The sequence below is a fragment of the Oncorhynchus mykiss genome, chromosome 23 (assembly GCF_013265735.2).
Source record: "Oncorhynchus mykiss isolate Arlee chromosome 23, USDA_OmykA_1.1, whole genome shotgun sequence".
NCBI lineage: Eukaryota > Metazoa > Chordata > Actinopteri > Salmoniformes > Salmonidae > Oncorhynchus > Oncorhynchus mykiss.
Window position 1 is genome coordinate 33,212,595 of NC_048587.1, and position 25,718 is coordinate 33,238,312.

Here is a 25,718-nt window from a genome sequence, read left to right on the forward strand (position 1 = left end):
ATTATGTACAAAATAAGTTACAAATAACGCGAAAAAAAACGACATAATAGTACAATTGGTTAGGCGCCTGTAAAACTGCTTCCATTTCTTCCGGCGCCATTTTTTTTCAGGTCTCTCCAGAGATGTTAGATTGGGTTCAAGTCCGGGCTCTGGCTGGGCATCTCAAAGACATTCAGAGACTTGTTCCGAAGCCACTCCTGCGTTGTCTTGGCTTTGTGCTTAGGTTCGTTGTCCTGTTGGAAGAATAACCTTTGCCCCAGTCTGAGGTCCTGAGCGGGTTTTCATCAAGGATCTCTCTGTGCTTTGCTCTGTTCATCTTTCCCTCGATCCTGACTAGTCTCCCAGTCCCTGCTGCTGAAAAACATCCCCACAGCATGATACTGCCACCACCATGCTCCACCATAGGGATGGTGCCAGGTTTCCTCCAGATGTGAAGCTTGGAATTCAGGCCAAATAGTTCAGTCTTGTTTAGGTGGCTTTTGGGAAACTCCATGCGGGCTGTCATGTGCCTTTTACTGAGGAGAGCCTCCGGTCTGGCCACTCTACCATAAAGGCCTGATTGGTGGAGTGCTGCAGAAATGGTTGTCCTTCTGAAAGGTTCTCACATCTCCACAGAGGAACTCTGGAGCTCTGTCAGAGTGAACATTGGTGTTACGGTGCGTGAATGAGGACCCAAAAGCGAATTAACTTAGACAGAGCTTCTTTAATTACCAAACATAGGTAGGCTCAGACGGACCGGCAGATTCCGACAGGACAAGACAAGGTTACAGCAAACATGACGACAGTCTGGTTCAGGCATGAAACACAACAAACAAGAATCCGACAAGGACAGGAACAAAAACAGAGAGAGATATAGGGACCTAATCAGAGGGAAAAAGGGAACAGGTGGGAAACGGGGTGAATGGGTAGTTAGGAGGAGACAAGGCACAGCTGGGGGAAAGAGGAGGAGAAAAGGTAACCTAACAACGACCAGCAGAGGGAGACAGGGTGAAGGGAAAGGACAGAGACAAGACACAACATGACAGTACATGACAGTACCCCCCCACTCACCGAGCGCCTCCTGGCGCACTCGAGGAGGAAACCTGGCGGCAACGGAGGAAATCCTCGATCAGCGCACGGTCCAGCACGTCCCGAGAGGGAACCCAACTCCTCTCCTCAGGACCGTACCCCTCCCAATCTACGAGGTACTGGTGACGACGGCCCCGAGGACGCATGTCCAAAATTCTACGGACCCTGTAGATGGGTGCGCCCTCGACAAGGATGGGGGGGGGGGGGGGGAAGACGAGCGGGGGCGCGAAGGACGGGCTTGATGCAGGAGACATGGAAGACCGGGTGGACGCGACGAAGATATCGCGGAAGAAGAAGTCGCACTGCGACAGGATTAATGATCCGAGAAATACGGAACGGACCAATGAACCGCGGGGTCAACTTGCGAGAAGCCGTCTTAAGGGGAAGGTTCTGAGTGGAGAGCCAAACTCTCTGACCGCGACAATATCTAGGACTCTTAGTTCTACGCTTATTAGCAGCCCTCACAGTCTGCGTCCTATAACGGCAAAGTGCAGACCTGACCCTCTTCCAGGTGCGCTCGCAACGTTGGACAAAAGCCTGAGCGGAGGGGACGCTGGACTCGGCGAACTGAGATGAGAACAGCGGAGGCTGGTACCCGAGGCTACTCTGAAAAGGAGATAGCCCGGTCGCAGACGAAGGAAGCGAGTTGTGGGCGTATTCTGCCCAGGGGAGCTGTTCTGACCAAGACGCAGGGTTACGAAAAGAAAGACTGCGTAAGATGCGACCAATAGTCTGATTGGCCCGTTCTGCTTGACCGTTAGACTGGGGGTGAAAGCCGGAAGAGAGACTGACGGAAGCCCCAATCAAACGGCAAAACTCCCTCCAAAATTGAGACGTGAATTGCGGACCTCTGTCCGAAACGACGTCTGACGGAAGGCCATGAATTCTGAAAACATTCTCGATGATGATTTGTGCCGTCTCTTTAGCAGAAGGAAGCTTAGCAAGGGGAATGAAATGAGCCGCCTTAGAGAACCTATCGACAACCGTAAGAATAACAGTCTTCCCCGCTGACGAAGGCAGTCCGGTGACAAAATCTAAGGCGATGTGAGACCACGGTCGAGAGGGAATAGGAAGCGGCCTGAGACGGCCGGCAGGAGGAGAGTTACCGGACTTAGTCTGCGCGCAGACCGAACAAGCAGCCACGAAACGACGCGTGTCATGCTCCCGGGTGGGCCACCAAAAACGCTGGCGAATGGAAGCAAGCGTACCCCGAACGCCAGGGTGGCCGGCTAACTTGGCAGAGTGAGCCCACTGAAGAACGGCCAGACGAGTAGGAACGGGAACGAAAAGAAGGTTCCTAGGACAAGTGCGCGGCGACGGAGTGTGAGTGAGCGCTTGTTTTACCTGCCTCTCAATTCCCCAGACAGTCAACCCGACAACACGCCCCTCAGGGAGAATCCCCTCGGGGTCAGTGGAGGCTACTGAAGAACTGAAGAGACGAGACAAAGCATCAGGCTTGGTGTTCTTAGAGCCCGGACGATAAGAAATCACGAACTCGAAACGAGCGAAAAACAGCGCCCAACGCGCCTGACGCGCATTAAGTCGTTTGGCAGAACGGATGTACTCAAGGTTCCTATGGTCAGTCCAAACGACAAAAGGAACGGTCGCCCCCTCCAACCACTGTCGCCATTCGCCTAGGGCTAACCGGATGGCGAGCAGTTCGCGGTTACCCACATCATAGTTACGTTCCGACGGCGACAGGCGATGAGAAAAATACGCGCATGGGTGGACCTTGTCGTCAGAGAGGGAGCGCTGAGAAAGAATGGCTCCCACGCCCACCTCTGACGCGTCAACCTCGACAACGAACTGTCTAGAGACGTCAGGTGTAACAAGGATAGGAGCGGATGTAAAACGATTCTTGAGGAGATCAAAAGCTCCCTGGGCGGAAACGGACCACTTAAAGCACGTCTTGACAGAAGTAAGGGCTGTGAGAGGAGCTGCCACCTGACCGAAATTACGGATGAAACGACGATAGAAGTTCGCGAAGCCGAGAAAGCGCTGCAGCTCGACGCGTGACTTAGGGACGGGCCAATCAATGACAGCTTGGACCTTAGCGGGATCCATCTTAATGCCTTCAGCGGAAATAACAGAACCGAGAAATGTGACGGAGGAGGCATGAAAAGTGCACTTCTCAGCCTTCACAAAAAGACAATTCTCTAAAAGGCGCTGGAGGACACGTCGAACGTGCTGAACATGAATCTGGAGTGACGGTGAAAAAATCAGGATATCGTCAAGGTAAACGAAAACAAAGATGTTCAGCATGTCTCTCAGGACATCATTGACTAATGCCTGAAAGACAGCTGGAGCGTTAGCGAGGCCGAAAGGAAGAACCCGGTATTCAAAGTGCCCTAACGGAGTGTTAAACGCCGTCTTCCACTCGTCCCCCTCCCTGATGCGCACGAGATGGTAAGCGTTACGAAGGTCCAACTTAGTGAAAAACCTGGCTCCCTGCAGGATCTCGAAGGCTGAAGACATAAGAGGAAGCGGATAACGATTCTTCACTGTTATGTCATTCAGCCCTCGATAATCTATGCAGGGGCGCAGAGACCCGTCCTTCTTCTTGACAAAAAAAAACCCCGCTCCGGCGGGAGAGGAGGAGGGGACTATGGTACCGGCGTCAAGAGCTACAGACAAATAATCTTCGAGAGCCTTACGTTCGGGAGCCGACAGAGAGTATAGTCTACCCCGGGGGGGGGGGTGGTTCCCGGAAGGAGATCAATACTACAATCATACGACCGGTGTGGAGGAAGAGAGGTGGCCCTGGACCGACTGAACACCGTGCGCAGATCGTGATATTCCTCCGGCACCCCTGTCAAATCACCAGGCTCCTCCTGTGAAGAAGAGACAGAGGAAACAGGAGGGATAGCAGACATTAAACATTTCACATGACAAGAGACGCTCCAGGAGAGGATAGAATTACTAGACCAATTAATGGAAGGATTATGACAAACTAGCCAGGGATGGCCCAAAACAACAGGTGTAAAAGGTGAACGAAAAATTAAAAAAGAAATGGTTTCACTATGATTACCAGAAACAGTGAGGGTTAAAGGTAGCGTCTCACGCTGAATCCTGGGGAGAGGACTACCATCCAGGGCGAACAAGGCCGTGGGCTCCTTTAACTGTCTGAGAGGAATGTCATGTTCCCGAGCCCAGGTCTCGTCCATAAAATAGCCCTCCGCCCCAGAGTCTATTAAGGCACTGCAGGAAGCTGACGAACCGGTCCAGCGTAGATGGACCGACAAGGTAGTGCAGGATCTTGAAGGAGAGACAGGAGTAGTAGCGCTCACCAGTAGCCCTCCGCTTACTGACGAGTTCTGGCCTTTTACTGGACATGAAGTGACAAAATGACCAGCGGAACCGCAATAGAGACAGAGGCGGTTGGTGATTCTCCGTTCCCTCTCCTTAGTCGAGATGCGGATACCTCCCAGCTGCATGGGCTCAGCACCCGAGCCGGCAGAGGAAGATGGTATTGATGCTGAGAGGGGGGCGACGGAGAGCGCGAGCTCCTTTCCACGAGCTCGGTGACGAAGATCAACCCGTCGCTCAATGCGAATAGCGAGTTCAATCAAGGAATCCACGCTGGAAGGAACCTCCCGGGAGAGAATCTCATCCTTTACCTCTGCGCGGAGACCCTCCAGAAGACGAGCGAGCAAGGCCGGCTCGTTCCAGCCACTGGAGACAGCAAGAGTGCGAAACTCAATAGAGTAGTCTGTTATGGATCGATTGCCTTGACATAGGGAAGACAGGGCCCTGGAAGCCTCCTCCCCAAAAACAGATCGATCAAAAACCCGTATCATCTCCTCCTTAAAGTCCTGATACTGGTTAGTACACTCAGCCCTTGCCTCCCAGATTGCCGTGCCCCACTCACGAGCCCGTCCAATAAGGAGAGATATGACGTAGGCGACACGAGCAGTTCTCCTGGAGTAAGTGTTGGGCTGGAGAGAAAACACAATATCACACTGGGTGAGGAACGAGCGGCATTCAGTGGGCTCCCCAGAGTAACACGGCGGGTTATTGATTCTGGGCTCCGGAGATTCGAAAGCCCTGGAAGTGGCCGGTGGATCGAGGCGGAGATGGTGAACCTGTTCTGTGAGGTTGGAGACTTGGGTGGCCAGGGTCTCAACGGCATGTCGAGCAGCAGACACTTCCTGCTCGTGTCTGCCTAGCATCGCTCCCTGGATCCCGACGGCTGAGTGGAGAGGATCCGAAGTCGCTGGGTCCATTCTTGGTCGGATTCTTCTGTTACGGTGCGTGAATGAGGACCCAAAAGCGAATTAACTTAGACAGAGCTTCTTTAATTACCAAACATAGGTAGGCTCAGACGGACCGGCAGATTCCGACAGGACAAGACAAGGTTACAGCAAACATGACGACAGTCTGGTTCAGGCATGAAACACAACAAACAAGAATCCGACAAGGACAGGAACAAAAACAGAGAGAGATATAGGGACCTAATCAGAGGGAAAAAGGGAACAGGTGGGAAACGGGGTGAATGGGTAGTTAGGAGGAGACAAGGCACAGCTGGGGGAAAGAGGAGGAGAAAAGGTAACCTAACAACGACCAGCAGAGGGAGACAGGGTGAAGGGAAAGGACAGAGACAAGACACAACATGACAGTACATGACAATTGGGTTCTTGGTCACCTCCCTGACCAAGAACCAGATTGATATGAGGATTATTTTTTTTAAATCCAGTTTAGAATAAGGATGTAACGTAACAAAATGTGGAAAAAGTCAAGAAGGCACATTTGGTCCACTCATATCAGTGCATTCGCAACAGCCTAACCATTACAAAATGTATATTTGATGAAAAAAGCCTCATGTAGCAATTTAGCAATTACATTCTTTGTTGACCAAATTTGACAGTCATTGACCTCCATACAAAAATAAGACTTCATGGTCTTATTATCGTGGACAGATTTTGGGCGGAATAAAGCCTCACTTTGCCTCTTCCTTTCTGGGTTAAATCAGCAATAGTTGGACATCATTGTTTAGACTTTTCCTAGCTTTATATGAAGTTTTGTGCTCTCATTACGAAGGCATTTTGCAAAAATGGGTTACCTGTACTTCTTTGCTTGACGTAATGCATTCCTATGGGATTTCATAGGGTGCAATATACAATGTTTCACATCACATTTCTTGATGTTAATATGATTTATAGAATCATATTGCATATCATTTTAATTAATAGACATCAGTGAATTCTTCTACAACATTTTCTAACTGTTTTAATGTAATATTTGAAACGACTCCAAAACTCAGTAATTCTGACAGCTTTTTTTATACCACTATTCTGGTAATATTAAGCTAAATACATATCATTGACATACTGTACTTGGACAATATTTTCAGGTTGTCCTAATTGTAACACACATTTTAATCCATTATTGATCTTATTACACCAATTATTTTAACTCTTTTCTCTGTATATATCAATGATGTCGCTCTTGCTGCGGGCGATTCACTGATCCACCTCTACGCAGACGACACCATTCTGTATACTTCTGACCCTTCCATGGACACTGTGCTAACTAACCTCCAAACGAGCTTCAATGCCATACAACACTCTTTCCGTAGCCTCCAACTGCTCTTAAACGCTAGTAAAACCAAATGCATGCTTTTCAACCGTTTGCTGCCCGCACCCTCCAGCCCGACTAGCATCACCACCCTGGACGGTTCCGACCTAGAATATGTGGACAACTACAAATACCTAGATGTCTGGCTAGACTGTAAACTCTCCTTCCAGACTCATATAAAACATATCCAATCTAAAATCCAATCTAGAATTGGCTTTCTATTTCGCAACAAAGCCTCCTTCACTCACGTCGCCAAACTTACCCTAGTAAAACTGACTATCCTACCGATCCTCGACTTCGGCGATGTCATCTACAAAATGGCTTCCAACACTCTACTCAGCAATCTGCAGTCTATCACAGTGCCATCCGTTTTGTTACCAAATCACCTTATACCACCCACCAATGCTCTAGTCGACTGACCCTCGCTACATATTCGACGCCAGACCCACTGGCTCCAGGTCATCTATAAGTCTATGCTAGGTAAAGCTCTGCCTTATCTCAGTTCACTGGTCACGATAACAACACCCATCCGTAGCACACGTTCCAGCAGGTATATCTCACTGATCATCCCCAAAGCCAACACCTCATTTGGCCGCCTTTCCTTCCAGTTCTCTGCTGCCAGTGACTGGAACGAATTGCAAAAATTGCTAGAGTTGGAGACTTTTATTTCCCTCACCATCTTTAAACATCAACTATCTGAGCAGCTAACCGATCACTGCAGCTGTACATAGTCCATCTGTAAATAGCCCACCCAATCTACCTACCTCATCCCCATACTGTTTTTATTTTATTTACTTTTCTGCTCTTCTGCACACGAGTACCTCTACTTGCACATCATCATCTGCTCATTTATCACTCCAGTGTTAATCTGCTAAATTGTAATTATTCGCTCCTCCTCGTGCCTTCTGCACACACTTTATATAGATCTATTTTCTCTACTGTGCCATTGACTTGTTTGTGTTATTGGCTTGTTTATTGTTTACTCCATGTGTAACTCTGTTGTTGTCTTTGTCACACTGCTTTGCTTTATCTTGGCCAGGTCGCGAGTTGGGAGTTGTACTGATTATAGACCAAATTGATGATGACTCTATATAGCAAAAACAAATGTCTCCAATGGGTCTCCTTGTTCTGTGTGAAATTTGGTTTAGTACCATGTGATAGTAGAGCACATCCCAATACTGTCCATTCTGGCTCGATATACCCCAAATTGCATACATGTATGACCAGATTTGACCCCCCAAGGTGTGCCCATAGAGATGTCATAATTCCAGTTGCTTCATACTTCAATACAGTGGGTATCAGAAGTATTCACATCCCCCCCCCCTTGGATCGAAGTGGGCCTTTTGTCAACGATCTACACAAAATTCTCTGTAATGTCTAAATTCAAACAATTCTTAAAAAGTTATGTATAATGAACACTAATGTACCTTGATTAGATAAGTATTCACCCCGAGTCAATACATGTTAAAGAAAAACAGTAATTGGCAGTAATTGAGTCTTATTAGGTGAGTCCGGTCTGGCCACTCTGGACAGAGCTTTGCACACTTGGATTGTGCAATATTTTCCCATTTTTCTTTTCAAATTGATTAAAGATCTGTCAAGTTGTTGATGGTCATGGTGACAGCGATTTTCAAGCATATTTATTAATTCAAAATTGTAACTTCGCCACTCAGGAACATTTAAAGACTTCTTGGTAAGTGCCTTCAGTGTAGAATGTGTCCTTGTGTTGTAGGTTATTGTCCTGCTGAAAGGTGAATTCCTCTCCCAGTGTCTGTTGGAAAGCAGACTGAAGCAGGTTTTCCTCTAGGATTTTGCCTGTGCTTAACTCCATTCTGTTTCTTTTTATCCTGAAACACTTCCCAGTCTTTGCAATGTCAAGCAAACCCATACCATGATGCAGCCTCCACCTTGCTTGAAAATACTCAGTGATATGTTGTGTTGGATTTGCCCCAAAGATAAGGCTTTGCATTTATATTTTTGTTCTGTATATTTGAATTCTTTTCACAGTCATTATTGTGGAGTAACTAAACAAAAATATAAACGCAGCATGTAAAGTCTTGGTCCCATGTTCCATGAGCTGAAATAAAGATCCCATATTTTCCATACACACAAAAATCTTATTTCTCTCAAATTCTGTGCACATACACTACTCGTCAAAAGTTTCCAAACACCTACTCATTCAAGGGTTTTTTATTTTTTTACATTGTAGAATAATAGTGAAGACATCAAAACTATGAAATAACACATATGGAATCACATAGTAACCAAAAAAGTGTTAAATCTAAACATATTTTATATTCTTCAAATAGCCACCCTTTGCCTTAATGACAGCTTTGCACACTGTCCGTAGAGCTCCGAGACAGGATTGTGCCGAGGCACAGATCTGGGGAAGGGTACCAAAACATTTCTGCAGTATTGAAGGTCCCCAAGAACAGTGGCCTCCATAATTCTTAAATGGTAGAAGATTGGAACCACCAAGACTTCAAAAAGCAGGCCGCCCAGCCAAACTGAGCAATCGGGGGAGAAGTGCCTTGGTCATGGAGCTGACCTAATAACCCAATTGTACCTCTGACAGCGCTCCACAGTTCCTCTGTGGAGATGTGAGTACTTTCCAGAAGGACAACCATCTCTGCAGCACTCCACCAATCATGACTTTATGGTAGAGTGGCCAGACTGAAGGCACTTCTCAGTAAAAGGCACATGACAGCCCGCTTGGAGTTTGCCAAAAGCCACCTAAACAAGACTGAACTCTTTGGCCTGAATGCCAAGCAGCACATCTGGAGGAAACCTGGCACCATCCCTACGGTGAAGCATGGTGGTGGCAGTATCATGCTGTGGGGATGTTTTTCAGCAGCAGGGACTGGGAGACTAGTCAGGATCGAGGGAAAGATGAACAGAGCAAAGCACAGAGAGATCCTTGATGAAAACCCGCTCAGGACCTCAGACTGGGGCAAAGGTTATTCTTCCAACAGGATAACGAACCTAAGCACAAAGCCACGGCAACGCAGGAGTGGCTTCGGGACAAGTCTCTGAATGTCCTTGAGTGGCCCCGCCAGAGCATCTCTGGAGAGACCTGAAAATACTGTAGCTTTGCAGCAACATTCCCCATCCAACCTGACAGAGCTTGAGAGGCTCTGCAGAGAATAATGGGAGAAACTCCCCAAATACAGGTGTGCCAAGCTTGTAGTGTCATACCCAAGAAGACTCAACACTGTAATCACTGCCAAAGGTGCTTCAAAAAGTACTGAGTAAAGGGTCTGAATACTTATGTAAATGTGATGTGAATGTGAGGACTGGCCACCCCACATAGCCTGGTTCCTCTCTAGGTTTCTTCCTAGGTTTTGGTCTTTCTAGGGAGTTTTTCCTAGCCACCGTGCTTCTACACCTGCATTGCTTGCTGTTTGGGGTTTTAGGCTGGGTTTCTGTACAGCACTTTGAGATATCAGCTGATGTACGAAGGGCTATATAAATACATTTGATTAGATTTTGATTTGATTTGATTTCTTTGAAATGTTTTATACATTTGCAAAAATGTTAAAAACCTGTTTGAGTCATCATTATGGGTTATTGTGTAACTTGATGGAAAAAACAATGGAATCGATTTTAGAATAAGTCTGTAACGAATAAATTTTAGAAGGCTGTAACATAACAAAATGTGGAAATAGTCAAGGTGTCTGAACACTTTCCGAATGCACTGTATGTACCTATGGAGGTGTTACGCACGCCTCTAGGAAGAGGGAACGCAACACCCTGCTACAACTCACCTCCCCATGGAGTGAAAGTGGTATGGGACTATACGTGCGAGTAAGGATGACAAAAGCAGAGAATTTACCATTTACTGGGAATTTATTCCTTCACACGGTAAATTTGGGGAAAAGGGGCTGAATGGAACCAAAGCAAAGAAAGTAAATGTCAAAGCCCCCTCTCCTACCTTACCTGCCTACCCACTACTTACCTAACTTACCCTCTCCTACCTTACCTGCCTACCCACTACTTACCTAACTTACCCTCTCCTACCTTACCTGCCTACCCACTACTTACCTAACTTAGCACCACCTGGTGCACTAACCAAAATACAGGGGGTGGTCCACCCAGGTCTTACCTAGTGTGTAAATACTACGGGTTATGTATGCCCGCGTTCCCTAGGTGCCCCCCTGGGAACAAAAACAGAATACAAATGTAAGTAAACAATTTCAATAATCAAAAACACTGCCTCCTATGGGGACACACATACCTCAGAAGCAGCGGCTACAAAGTACTTAACAAAAACCTCTCTCAGCAAAAACCAACACAGGACATACTAAATCTCACTTAACAACCGACACACTAATCATCTCCCTCTGAGAAACAACCAACATATGATATAACCCTCAGCTCTCTCTCTTACAAAGGAACACTGACTTTTATAGCTGGAGAAGGAGTCTGTATCCTGACGAGGGGGCGGGGTCAGCTCCAATTAGCAATGGGACCGACCAATCAGCTGCTTGGGGGAATTTCAGGCAGCCATCCTGAAACACAAACAAAACCACAACACAGAAACAGGCTATCAGGTTGTTAAATAGCCATTACTAGCCAGCCTCCACCCAGTACCCTGCCTAGTCACTGTCACTAGCTGACTACCACCCAGTTACTCAACCCTGCACCTTAGAGGCTGCTGCCCTATTTTTTTTTTACCTTTATTTAACTAGGCAAGTTAGTTAAGAACAAATTCTTATTTTCAATGACGGCCTAGGAACAGTGGGTTAACTGCCTGTTCAGGAGCAGAACGACAGATTTGTACCTTGTCAGCTCAGGGATTTGAACTTGCAACCTTTCGGCTGCTAGCCCAACGCTCTAACCACTAGGCCTGCGTAGACATGGAATCACTGGTCACTTTAATAATGTTTACATACTGTTTTACTAATTTCATATGTATATACTGTATTCTAGTCAATGCCACACCGACATTGCTCGTCCTAATATTTATATGTTTCTTAATTCCATTCTTTTACTTTGAGAATTGTGTATATTGTTGTGAATTGTTAGATACTACTGCACTGAAGGAGCTAGGAACACAAGCATTTCGCTGCACCCACAATAATATCTGCTACATTTGTATATATGACCAATAATATTTTATTTTATTTGAAGGGTTAGTCATTCAAAAATCATGTCAATCCCTATTATTTCAAACAGAGTGAATCCATGTTTCTAATTATGTGATATGTTATGTGATTTGTTTACTCCTGAACTAATTTAGGCATGCCTAAACAAAGGGGGTGAACACTATTGCAGTGACTATATTTGAGTTATTTGATTTGTATTAATTTTTTAATATTTGTAGAATTTTCTTTTCACTTTGACATTATGGAGTATTTTGTGTAGATCAATGACAAAGAGAAACCACTATTAAATATATTTCAATCCCACTTTGTAAAGAAAAACATTTTGAAAAAATCCAAGGGTGTGAATACTTATGATACCCACAGTATTTATTTAACTTGGCAAGTCAGTCAAGAACAAATTCTTATTTACAATGACGGCCTACCCCGGCCAAACCCTAACTTGGACCAATTGTGCGCAGCACTACTGTATGGGACTCCCAATCACGGCCGGTTGTGATACAGCCTGGAATCGAATCAGAATCTGTAGTGACGCCACTAGCACTGAGATGCCGTGCCTTAGACCGCTGCGCCACTCGGGAGCCCGAATGTATGTTGTATTATGAAGTTAATAACATATCAAATTTCCTTAGTTTGAGAAGATTGTTCCCTGATAATACAAAATTACATTTCATACCCTTAATCCTGTTGGCCCAACTAACTGCATAGGAGTCATAACATGCAGTGATACCCTCATTTAGGTACCTCCGATTCGTGGGTATCTTACCATAATATAACCCACAGACATGCATAGACCTTAATGAAAATCATAATTAGACTTTGCCACCCAAAGTGGACAAATATGTGAAATATGGCGTTCTGGCCCATGGACTCATTCATGGACTCATTCATTCATCGTCTGGTGTGTTGGACTGCTCATCACACATTGGAAAGCTATTGGGGTGTGATATGTCATAGTCACAATGAAATCAACTGCTTTAGAGTTTGTTTTAAATCTTATATGCTACATGACCGTGAAATACTGCATTCAAATAGAATAGGCATCATACATTTAATAGTTTCACATAATGCTTATTTTCTTAAATTAAATTAGGCTACCTTACTTTAGATTGTAACATTATCAAATCTCAAAATGTTCCCTTTGGTGCGTGGGTCTGGCTCATGGACTAGGCTTATATAGGCCACACACAGATAATCAGTCAGCAAAATGACGTTCAACTGAAAAGGCACTTGCTCAACGATTTGTAGACGGCCCAGGCGCTTGTAGCTGCACCGCCTGTTTAGGCCTAAAACAATCGTGCATTTTATTTTTTAAGTGTAGGCCAATAGACTAGTCCTATAGGCTTACATTTAAATATAACTTATTTTGATTTGATTTAAACAATAGAAAATAAATACATTAAAAATAAATGATTTAACTAAAATAGCCTGTAGTCATCATAACCAAAGCCGATGAAACAATTAGATGACTATGATGGCCTATACGAAGAAATTACTCAATTGAACAGAAAAATATATATCCGCATATAGGCCTAAACTGAGTAATATATGCCTACCTAAATAAATCCGAAACTATGTTTGCTATTTTTGTTGATTGATCAGTGAACCCGCTTAAAAATGTAATCCAAAAACATCCCACGAATGAACTTTTCCAAATCACTTTCCCCTAATCCTAATTTGCATATAAGAAAATGCGCGGACGTCAAAGGAGCAGGGATCTGTATGGTTTTAAAGGGTCAGACGAGGGGTTAGTTGGGGACAATAACCCCACATGAGAAGTTAGATAGCGACCGTCTGGATTAGTGATGCAAATGCCAATTTGATCAATGGCTAGAGTCCTTAATCTTTGGATCCTCTCACCTTTTTTATTTTCTGGTATCTCAAAATGTCATCGCATTCAATGGAAATGCGCTTGGTTTTGTTAGGTAAAACGTGTATCCGATTCTCACAAGCTAGAGCAGCACTTCGGTGAAATGTTAACCTGAAATTGACATGAAGTTTTCACGTCATATTAGGCCTGTATATTACAACAGCAGGCGATTCAATGAAATTTTCAAAGGCCTGAATTAAGTGACCGATTAATTCGCTGACTTCAGTAGGCTACAATGCAACTGTTGGCCTTCTTATGTAGGGCTAATGCCATCATTTTGAGGAAGGACTTTGCCAATAATGCGCAACGGCTTTAATTTGCAACTTTATTCTGCAAACGTTTAGGATACATGATGAGAGTGCAGTTACTAGATTTGGCTCTAAACCTATTCTTATCTTTTGATCAATGCATCAAACTTTTCAAAAATCTAAATGTATTAACATGTCTTTACACTACTTTAACATTTCTTGAAATTCTATAAATGTTCACTGGGCAATTTTATTTTATTTTAAATAAACAATTGCGTTTTAGGTAGGCTATAGTCATTCATGCACATAAATTCAAACTTTTTCCTCGATTTGTATTAGGCAAATTAATGGCATCTTTTTAAAAACTCATTTTCGAATAAAATTGTTTAAAGGGATGTTTTTAACAGGCCTAACCACTCCCAAAACAATCAACGTTAATACTTTCGATACCTAGTTAATATGGATCATATAGAGATGGAAATGTAAGTGCATTTGTTGTTTGGAAATTTGTTAGTGAATTGATTAGGTTAGCCTATTCGTATATTGAGCAGTGTTTAGCCTATCTGATGTTGTTTTAAAATCAATTTTCCTCACTTGTGGGCCTATTTATAATACTGCTCTCTCTTGTAAATTTAGTTCAGGTTAAGCCAATTAAAATTCGTTGTAGTAGGTTTATATTTTCTTTTAAATCAGAGGTTGTAAATTATCTTTTGGGAAATTGTGTGCATCTGGAAAATGTCAAATTATATACATACTTCAACACTGAATTTCAAACATTAGGATGTTAATTAGTCATAGCCTATGCGTCTTTTTAGAGGGACGAACGTTGACTTAATCGGACGTGGCATTTGTAAAACCAGGTTAATAACTTCATAAAAAACACACCTCTCAAGAACTCCCACAGTATCCAAATAACATCTCGTGTTTGTTCTAAGAAGATAGATACTACCAGTACTGTTAGCCTATCAGTTACCGGCCGCTGTATCAAACTCTTTCAAGATGGTGAGTAAATTAACTTTTCAGGGTGAAAACTCCGCCAGATGAGTCGATTTCAGCCGGTTTAATATTAATTCACTTTATCCTGAATCCTTCAGAAGGCCGCGGGCATGGAGAGAGAGTTCGGGCCGACTCTTCCCTGGTTGCTATTTGTCTGCGCGAGGCCCAGGGTGCCCTTTTGATCATTTCAATCTCTCCTCGGTGCGCTCCTTCTGATTGGTCGAGGGAGTAAAACGGGGAAAATCTTTAATTAAGTAGATAATCTCTTGTTGGGATGAGAGTGGGTCCATTTCAGAGCCCCCCTCTAGCGAGTCCCACATGAGTATCTTAGCATATACAGCCAGTGTTGATTGGGGTTGTGGATGTATGTAGGGTAGTAGCTCTCACTATATCATCTATCCTCATTTAGAGAGCTTGCTGAATGTGCATGCCATCCCTCTATCCTCTCTCATCTCTTCTGCCAGGATGTTCATGCATTTGGAGGTCTGTTACTATATCTTCATTTTGATGACTCACATGACAAGGTCCTGCTTCAGCTGGTGAGTTTAAACTATTTTGGACTCTTTGTTATTGCCTCATCCATCCAAAGCAATGGATGTGATAGGAAGGTTGCTAATTAAGTATTGTACATAGGCTTTTTGGAATAGAGAAATAATTCAATGATTTTGATGGTGAAAGGTTTTTCTATTTACTAATCAAATAAAAAAAGTTAGTTTAAGTTTGAAAATGGTTTACCAAATGGTTTACCAATTAGGCTTTTTGATTTTCCTTTATGAGAATGTACGGACGGAAAAGTATTAAATAATGATAATTCAATATTGTCCTGTAATTCTTGTAATGTTTATTACTCATGAATCTACTTTCATCTCAGTCTATTTTTCTCAGGATTTTTTTGTTTTTGTTTAGGTCTTTTGAATATAACCTACCCAAAAATGTCACTTTAACACCATGGTTATTGATCAGCAGGCCAGGGTTTAATTCATTTGGGAGACAAGGATTTATAGGAATGATATGGTTTAGAACCATGTTATATTATATGTTTTAGTACTGCGTTATTTAAAATAGATAATGATGCTTTAGTACCATATTATTCAATGCTATTAAAGATACCTAATGAGAGATGTTAAGTGAGGGAGCTGTGGAATTCCTGCCCTTGCTGAAGGACACTTAATTCCCAGAGTTAATAAGCTGTCTCCTCTTCCAGGTCAGTGAATAATTTCCTGATGACTGGACCTAAGGTAAGCCAACATTCTTTTGATCTTCTGCCCAGATCCCCTTTCCCTTCCCTCCTTCCCTCCCTAAAAAGAGAGCAAAAACCACCCTGTGAGGATCTCTTACAAAACCTCACTCCGAAGACATTATTGCGTTACGTTACTCTCCTTCTCCCTCTCTGTTTCTATCTATAGACAGCATCTAATTTTCTCCACAATGAAAGTTTATGGTTCATATACATATGCATTTTCATCATTTATTTGTTATAACAACAGCAAGAGTATAACTTCACAGGGTTATGCTGGCCTTTTGGGTTCACTCCTTATTTGTATCTAATGCACTTGACCTTACTGAGGCTAAGAAGCTTTGAATGTCCATGGGTTTTGGTAGTAGAAGTGGATAGTTATTGGGTTCAGTGTGTATAGAGGCAGTGGCAAGAGAGGACCTGGAAAGGGTTTTGGTCAATTTAATTTATTTTTCAAGTTAACTGAAATTCCAATTCCAATTTTACCCATGAGAGGCAATGGAGGCAGTAGAGGCACAAGAGGTCCCAGGATTGAGTGTGTATCGCACAGGAGGCTGTTGGTGAAGGGATGAGAGCTCATAATAATGTCTGGAATGGAGTGACTGGAATGGTATACCGTTCCCTTCATTTTGTTCCAGCCATTACTATAAGCTCTCCTCCCTAATTAAGGTGCCACCAGCCACCTGTGGTATAGAGACAATGGAGGCAGTAGAGGTCCGTTGGTTGTTGAGCTAAACTAGAGGCAGGAAAGGCAGTAGAGATCTCTCTGTGTTGAGTGGGAATAAACCAGAGGCAGTAGAGGCAGGAAAGGCGGTGCTGGCATGTGCTGTGCTGTGGTGGGTGGTCATCATTATCCCACCAGACCCCAGTGAGAAGCAGAGAGGTGGTGGCTCAGTCTCTCAACAGGCCACTTGAGACATATCATTCACACAGTCTCAACAAGGACCAGAGAGCTGGGCGAACAAGCCAAGTGGACATGGTGAACATGTAAAGAATAGGGCTTGGGATTCTTAACTCACTCAGGGGTTGTGAATCATGTTCAAAAAGTTGAATTAATATTGTATTAAGACTTTTTTGGTCAATTGCTGTTGCTAACCGAAGCTAATGTTTATTAGTATTGTTACAACAAAAACTCAGTTAATACACTAGGAATTTTGGGGTTATAGAACTAAATGTCTCTAGAATTAGTTGCTTTTCATGATTGAACCTATTCAGTTTTTAGTATATTGTACCATCACATATGCCATGATGATATACTCCTCTGTGTTCCTCCAGGCTTACCTGATTTACTCCAGCAGCGTAGCAGCCGGGGCGCAGAGCGGCATCGAGGAGTGCAAGTACCAGTTTGCCTGGGACCGATGGAACTGCCCTGAGAGAGCCCTGCAGCTGTCCACACACAGAAGCCTCCGCAGCGGTAAGAGCCAATGACCCAGGCTCCATTGGAATTCTGAATTCCACTTTGGAACATGTTTTTTTACACACATTTTCTACCCCACTATTAAGCATTTGATTGGGATAACAACAATACTTGACTTATTCAATAAATTATTTTCCAATTAAGTCTTTTGAATACAAGCAGAAAGCCTGTTGTAAAAACATTTGAGAGGGTCTGTGAAAATCATCTTGTGAGAAGACAAGGCTTATGGCAGTGATTAGAAAGAAATTAGAAAGTTTGGAGAATTTTGGAACTTCAGTTGTGCTGCCCAAATGACTCCCTCTTTTTCTGCCTAAATGACTCCCTCTTTTTCTGCCTAAATGACCCTCTTTTTCTGCCCAAATTACTCCCTCTTTTTCTGCCTAAATGACTCCCTCTTTTTCTGCCCAAATGACTCCCTCTTTTTCTGCCTAAATGACACTATTCTCCATATAGTGCACTATTGTTGACCAGACCAAATCTAGGGCACTATATGGTCAAAAGTAGTGCACTATATGCTGACTAGGAAATAATTTGATTTGCCCTTTAATAACAGACCAGCTTTAAGTCACAGATCGGCCCATCCAGATCAAGGAGGAAGGACTCTTTTTAGAAAGTGAGATGGCGTTTGTTTGTTTGTTTAGTCAGGAGATTCATCAGTCAAAAGGATTGTTACAGCAACCCCACGGCCACTACGGTTCCCTCACCCAATACAACAGCAACCCCACGGTCACACTGGCCAAAACAAACACTACTAATCCAATTCACAACATCCTACTGAGCCTCCCATCGACAGGACCCTGCTCAGGGGCCTTGTGAAAACATGGCACCCCAATGGCAATTAGAGGCAATGTGTTAATTACCAGGAGAGATAGGAGATAAAGGATACTGTGGAGTGAGAGGCGTTGAAATAGAAGCCCCACTCTAAAGATAAGGGTTAGGGTCACAGGCTAGAGGAGAGGAATGACCTATTCAGAGGAAGGCATTCCTGAGTACAGAAGGCATTCCTGAGTACAGAAGGCATTCCTGAGTGCATTTTAAAATGTCTCTCTCACCCAAAGCAAACAGAGCGACAGCGCTTGTCCTTGATATCAGTCCAGTAATCATTGCTACTATAATATAATAATATATCATCTGTTTTTTCCACAGCGAACAGGGAGACAGCGTTTGTCCATGCCATCAGTTCAGCAGGAGTCATGTACACTCTGACAAGGAACTGCAGTCTGGGGGACTTTGACAACTGTGGCTGTGATGACACCAGGAATGGACAGCGGGGTAAGAGAAGATTTAAAAAAATCCACACACAGATCATTGCAAGACACGCATAGATGAAACAGCTGATGTACATACTGTGTTGTAGTCATGTGATGGGATTCGGTTGTAGGCAAAACGACATTTAAATGATCTTTTCAAGTACTTCGGAAATAATTTCCTTTCACGTATTTCCGTCACAAATGGTGAGCCACCCTCTCGTACAGACAAACTCCTGCTTGTGTGGGGGGGCTGGGGGGGGGGGGGCTGCTGCAGTGAACTGATGGTTGGGTTATGTTTACAGGGGGTACAGGCTGGCAGTGGGGGGGCTGCAGTGACAACGTGGGGTTCGGTGAGGCCATCTCCAAGCAGTTTGTTGACGCGCTGGAGACAGGCCAGGACGCACGGGCCGCCATGAACCTCCACAACAACGAGGCTGGACGCAAGGTACAGTATTTACTTTATATTGTACTTTTTACTCTTACCATTATTTACTATATTCTCTATGTTCCCTGGCTGTGACACATACAGTAAGGCATCCATAAAAACAGTACCCATACGTCCCCCAAAACATCTGTGAATAAGGACACACAAGGAAATACTGTACTCCTCAGCTTTCCAGATTGATAGTTGCTGTGTGGCGATCTGCTGTGCGATGACCATTCTGGTGCAAATCGGCAGGCGAGTGCTAGGCAACACGTTGGTGCTGCAAGGGGTGAGCTATCCCTCGGCACTGTACAAAACTTTGATGATATAGTGAAATATTATCATAATTCCAGATAGATATAGAGCTTGGCTTTCAGGGTGTTCTGAACTCCAGATCACTTTGAGATTAAATCAGTGAGATTGCCATAGGGAGGAGCTCTTGTAGTTCAAGCTGGAGGGCCAGATGGCCTGTCTGATATTTGCGTTTCCCACTCGGCCCCCCAACCGACCGACTGCTCAATGTAAAGTACCTTTTGAATCATTTTTTTATTTCTCAACCTGCCCAGTGAGAATTACAGCTTACAGCAAGCGTACCACCCAAGCGTCCCCTTTCACGTCCCCATAAGTGAGGTGCCACTCGTCCTCCAATAACCACAGTGTGTTCGCTGTACCAGAAGGGCCTATTTACCAGTTACTGAATGTCCTTTATTATGACAAGACTTGAGTTGCAAGATCTCAGGATCACTGGTGCTACTTCTTAATTAGAGTATCCCATGGTTCCACACACTGCAGACGGGGGCCAGTATTATGCCTGTCTGCTCTCTTTAAATACGTTTTTAGTTTCATTCTTGCAATAAGCATCCAACATTTATTCTGTTGGTCTTTGTGTGGCCCCTGAGGAGTCCATAGTCAGGGATGAAGGACCACAGGCGAGAGAATGGAGTGGTCTTTGTTTATCCCGCCTAGGAGCCCTCCTGTTGGGCCCTCGCTGCCCCTCCGAACCCCATGGCACCTGGAGCATCATTGTAACAAAAAAAATACCAGAGAAAAAAAGAAAAACTCACCCCTTCTTCATTTTGACACTCAATAGACTCCCCATAGTCTCTTCATTGGTTCTTCTCATGGCAGAAAACATGTTGAGAATGGCCTTGCTAAATAAATACTCCTCTCACTCCAGGAGGGACACAGTCAGTGTCTCGATGTGAAACTTTGATTTGGCCCTCACCTCGCGAGGAAGCTCTTCCCCTCCCCGTAAAGAAACGTTCCTTTTGAACCGACATCTGTTAACATATGTGTCGGGGTGAAGTCAGGAAATATTGAGGGGGATCACAAAAGCTGACAAAAACTTGAGCATGAACCTTGAACCTATCCTTTCTCCCCTCAGTGAATTCATCCTCTTTTTGTCAAGTGGGAAGGCTTGAGCGTACAATGGGTTCATTTGACAACACATCAATCAAGAGCCAATGGTCTTCACATTACACAACTGATTCTTTGAAACAAAACCATGCTCAGCCACACACACATACAAAACTGATTTCCTGAGACCAAATAAATGAACTTCTCATCTGCATGTTGCTGCTTTAAAGCGCAACTGAAGGCAACAAACAACTTCTCTGATAGAAAATGATATTAGTCAGAAACATAGTTTTGTAAATGAGTTCGTCATGACTTACTTGAGGGTTGGGCTTTCATTTCACAATGCTTACTTTCCCACTAACAAGTGATACACAGCTGCAGTGATTGCACTCTACCCAATCCTACCGCAGAACACAGATACAGTGAGACAGGCATGTTCACATAAGACAACAGGTTGCACAGTTTTTTTACTTGAGAAATACTGCACCAAATACCTTAGCTAGATGTAAAATTGTGCAAGTTATCTTAGATTCATTCAGACTATTTTGAGAAAGTAATACTGGCTTTGTTCCTATGGCATCTCATGGGCGACAAAAACATCAGTAACTGGCACATCGAACCACACCCCAAGACTGAAATATTGTTTCTTACAGTGATGAGCAACAGAGAAACATGCTGAATCAGTGTGTTCAGTTGTGCTTTAAAAATAAGTCTCTTTAATGATTTATTTTTCTATACTCCTGTTTCAGTTGGTATTTGCCTAGTGCTTACATTTATTTTATTTAACCTTTATTTAACTAGGCAAGTCAGTTAAGAACAAATTCTACATAATAATTATATGGCAACAATAGATTATTTCTGGAGTTGACAGAGTATTTACTTGATGTAATGTTCAGGTTATTATAATGACCATTTTCCAGGTGAATCAGACTGTAGAATAAAGCTTAACCAAAGTCTCCCTCCCTCCACTCCTCTCCTCTCCTCTCCCTCCACTCCTCCCCTCTCCTCTCCCTCCCTCCACTCCTCTCCTCTCCCTCCACTCCTCTCCTCTCCCTCCACTCCACTCCTCCCCTCTCCCTCTACTCCTCTCCTCTCCCTCCACTCCTCTCCTCTCCTCTCCCCTCCACTCCTCTCCTCTCCTCTCCTCTCCTCTCCTCTCCTCTCCTCTCCTCTCCTCTCCTCTCCTCTCCTCTCCTCTCCTCTCCTCTCCTCTCCTCTCCTCTCCTCTCCTCTCCTCTCCCTCCACTCCTCTCCTCTCCCTCCACTCCTCCCCTCTCCCTCCACTCCTCTCCTCTCCCTACACTCCTCCCCTCTCCCTCCACTCCTCTCCTCTCCCTCCACTCCTCTCCTCTCCCTCCACTCCTCTCCTCTCCCTCCACTCCTCTCCTCTCCCTCCACTCCTCTCCCTCCACTCCTCCCCTCTCCTCTCCCTCCCAGGCTGTGAAAGGAACCATGCAGAAGACATGTAAGTGCCATGGCGTCTCCGGGTCCTGCACCACACAGACCTGCTGGTTACAGCTACCAGAGTTCCGGGAGGTGGGAAACTACTTGAAGGAGAAGTACCACCGAGCCCTGAAGGTATATATTATTTATTGTTTATATTAAACAATATTGTTTATAGGCACTTTAAAGGAACTTCACATAAAGTTAATTAATTTATTAATTCAAGGTGGACCTGCTCCGGGGGGCCGGGAACAGTGCAGCCAGTCGAGGGGCCATCGCAGAGACTTTCAGCTCCTTCTCTCGTAAAGAACTGGTCCACCTAGAGGACTCCCCAGATTACTGTTTGGAGAACCGTACTCTGGGTCTGCCTGGCACGGAGGGCAGAGAATGCCTGAAGAAGGGCAAGAACCTAAACAAGTGGGAGAAGCGGAGCTGCAAGAGGCTGTGTGGGGAGTGCGGTTTAGCCGTGGAGGAGAGGAAGGCGGAGTTGGTGTCGAGTTGCAATTGTAAGTTCCACTGGTGCTGTGCAGTGAAGTGTGAGCAGTGCCGTAAGACGGTGACCAAGTACTTCTGTGTGAAGAAGGGGGGGCAGAGGGGGAAGAACCAGAGTGCTGGGAGCCGTAAGAAGAACCTGAGGCTGAGGAAGAAGCACTGAGCTGCGTCCATCTTCCTCACCATCATCATCACTGCCATAAGCCTTGTCTTCTCACAAGATGATTTTCACAGACCCTCTCAAATGTTTTTACAACAGGCTTTCTGCTTGTATTCAAAAGACTTAATTGGAAAATAATTTATTGAATAAGTCAAGTATTGTTGTTATCCCAATCAAATGCTTAATAGTGGGGTAGAAAATGTGTGTAAAAAAACATGTTGATAAAACTACATGAGAAAAATAGAGGGAAGCTATTAGTTGTGTAGAACTGATGGTATAAAGGGTATACATATATTTAAAATGATTTAAAAAAAACCTTTTTCCCCAATTATATATATTATTATAAGTCATTGGGCATTTAAAGCATGTTACATACGGCCACACTCAATAATCTCCTTCATACCTGATATCTTGAACAACTCTTCCTTAATGATCCGTCAACGGTAAACCTCAACAACATGTTATTTATTGTCATAAGTACCACCAATGAGCTACGCCATTTCCGATTGGTCAGTTTATCAAACATTCCTTCCTGTCATGATGAACAAGCTCTCTCTACATGTGACAGTGCCTGAGATCGAAGCATCCCAGTAGTTTGTTCAAGCATGTATCACAACAGATATTCAGATTATAGGTTTGAAAAACAAGAAGAGACTTTGGGGTGCATTCCTCTCGTCCCATCCCCTGCCCTGCCCTCCCCTGCCCTGCCCTCCCCAGCCCAGCCCAGCCCAGCCTTACCTTGAGGATGTATTTAATTGTAAATAAAATGAAGCACTTTGTTCGGTATATTGTTTATTTATTGCACTGTTTTTTCCTTAGTTTTTGATTTATTCATAGTTGCTTTCATGGTTGTTATTATTTTCTATAAAACATTTGTAATTAAAGAAGTATAATCTACAACTCCCCTATTATATGGATTTATTGACCATGCCAATCACCCGTTTCACATTTCACATCCATTCATTTCAGAAGTGTGGAATTAATTTCAGAAGTGTTGATATCGAATGCACGATTCTTTCCTATATTCCCGCCGTGTGACATGTAAAACACCAATGTTCAGCAGTGGTACAACACAACCTGAGGCTCTTTTTATTGTTCACTTGGGGATCCGATAACCCTCGGGCAAAGTAACAACAAGAGAAAACTTTTCATTATACTCTTCCTTCCTTCACGCCTTTCGCCTTGACAAATACCTCCCCTTTCTTTCTGCCCCTCGTCCGTCTAATCCTCTAAGAGCCTCTCCTAACGCCCTGGAACTCAGAACTTTCTTTACAGTTTAATACTAGTTTAATTAACTTTGTCCAGACAGAGTGCATGATGGGGGGGGAAACACGAAGAAGCAAAACAAGTCGCCCTTAAAAATCTTTAAAAATCAACCACCCCGCCTCTAATTTTGTATGCTAATCTCCTTTTTCACGCTGCCCCTCCTTAGGAGTGAGTGGTGAGTTGGGACAAAAACTGTTGGGAAAACTTGGTGGTGTTGCCTTCCTTCGCCGGGGGCTCGCCAGTGGCTTCCTGCTGGCTGTTTCATTCCTGGGCCCCCTCGGCCTCCTCGGCTCACCTATTTGGATCCTTTCTCTCCTCTAGGGCCTTCCTTTGCTCGATTTAACAATGAGCGTCGAGCTAATCAGCCCTCTCGGAAATGCGCCACTGCCGAGCTGCTTAATCCCCTCTCCTCCTCCACCGACTCAATGGACCTCCGCCTTCAAAAGGGCTTTGGGAAAAGGCTTTGCACAGATTCACACTGTTCCCTCAATACAAGTTAGTTCAAGTATTGTGCCCACAACAAGTGGGTATGATAAACAAATGCTTGCCAGGGTGGATACCCACCCACCACCCCACCTGTGGTAGCCTAAAGAGGGTGCCAGGGCCGGGGGCAGACAGTAGCGCATGGCAGCCAGACCCAGGGGCCTCCAGGGGCCCGACGGGGCCCTCCAGATGAGATGAGACCTGAAAGAGGAGATTAAAAGCCCCTTCGAGAGTAGAGGCAGTTCATTTCTGTACCCTCGTCTTTCTAGCCAATAAAGTGTCAAGGAAACACATTGTTGACATCTTATTTATGAAATAATGATCAGAAACTCAGCCTGTTGGCTGGATCAAACTAGGGGGTGGCCTGCTCTGCAGAGCAACTCTCTAATCACTAAGGCATATAACGAGAATGTTTGTGCAAGTCTCCCATCAAATCTAATTGTATTTGTCACATACCCATATTTAGCAGATGTTGTTGTGAGTGTGGCGAAATGCGTGTCCATTGACATAAATACATGATTTTAAGGGAATGGCTCAGTTACACTCGCTGATCTGAAGTTAAGGTTTGGCCCTCAGAGTCACCATCCTTGTTATGGAGGTCCAGTACAAGGTCTGTATTGTGTTTATTAGGGCACTCAGTGGGAAATGTTGTAAATGGGTTGTGTTGTTAGGGACAATGTTTTCAAACATTTTGCAACCGAAAATGAAAATGATCCTTTCTTATTGGAAAAAAACAGGTAGTCCCTGTTTGTTTCAGTCCGCTTTCTTCCGTTTGGTGCCTAATTAACACAGCCCTGCTGACAGCACACTGCCTGTGGAAGTGGAACTGTGGGAGGAATGAAAACCCCACACAGCAGCTGACCCAACCGAACACGTTTAGCAGTTTAACACCTCAACCATCAGGTACACCTTTGACACCATCTACACAACATGTGTCAAACTCATTCCATTGAGGCCTGAGTGTTTACGGGTTTTCACTTCTTCCTTGTCCTTGATTGATCAATTAAGGTCACTGATTAGTTAGGAACTCCCCTCATGTGGTTGGACACAAGTAAATAAAAACGCAGCAGACACTCGGCCCTCCATGGAATGAGTTTGACACCACTGTTCTACACCGTTCAGTCAGAAGCGATTGTGCTTGGGGGGAAGAGATGAAAGAGGAGTGATTTAAAACAGTGGACTAATCCTGTTCTTCAAACAGGCTTGATCTGGTCAAAGATAATTCCATGCTTGATAAATCTGAACCTGGGGAGCCTTTAGTTTAGATCCTCTTGGTCTTCAGGTTCACACACACACACACACACACACACACACACACACACACACACACAC

The 25,718-nt window shown here is 44.3% G+C and overlaps 1 protein-coding gene across 1 annotated transcript; it reads left to right on the top strand.

Annotated features, from left to right (window-relative positions):
* The first annotated feature begins 15,153 nt into the window (after positions 1 to 15,153).
* wnt8b (wingless-type MMTV integration site family, member 8b) lies at positions 15,154 to 23,537 on the top strand. Its single transcript, XM_021580795.2, has 7 exons — positions 15,154 to 15,397; positions 16,063 to 16,096; positions 17,371 to 17,509; positions 18,659 to 18,784; positions 19,065 to 19,207; positions 21,980 to 22,120; positions 22,212 to 23,537. Exons 1-7 carry the CDS (start codon positions 15,324 to 15,326, stop codon positions 22,638 to 22,640), a joined length of 1,086 nt encoding a protein of 361 aa, XP_021436470.1. The 5' UTR covers positions 15,154 to 15,323; the 3' UTR covers positions 22,641 to 23,537.
* The last annotated feature ends 2,181 nt before the right edge of the window (positions 23,538 to 25,718 follow it).

Excerpts from the sequence above, each read along its gene's own strand:
- wnt8b (XM_021580795.2), top strand. The coding sequence starts at position 15,324 with ATGTTCATGCATTTGGAGGTCTGTTACTATATCTTCATTTTGATGACT. Across the intron at positions 16,097-17,370 it reads TCCTGATGACTGGACCTAAG|GCTTACCTGATTTACTCCAG; the intron begins GTAAGCCAACAT and ends GTGTTCCTCCAG. Across the intron at positions 19,208-21,979 it reads ACAACGAGGCTGGACGCAAG|GCTGTGAAAGGAACCATGCA; the intron begins GTACAGTATTTA and ends TCTCCCTCCCAG.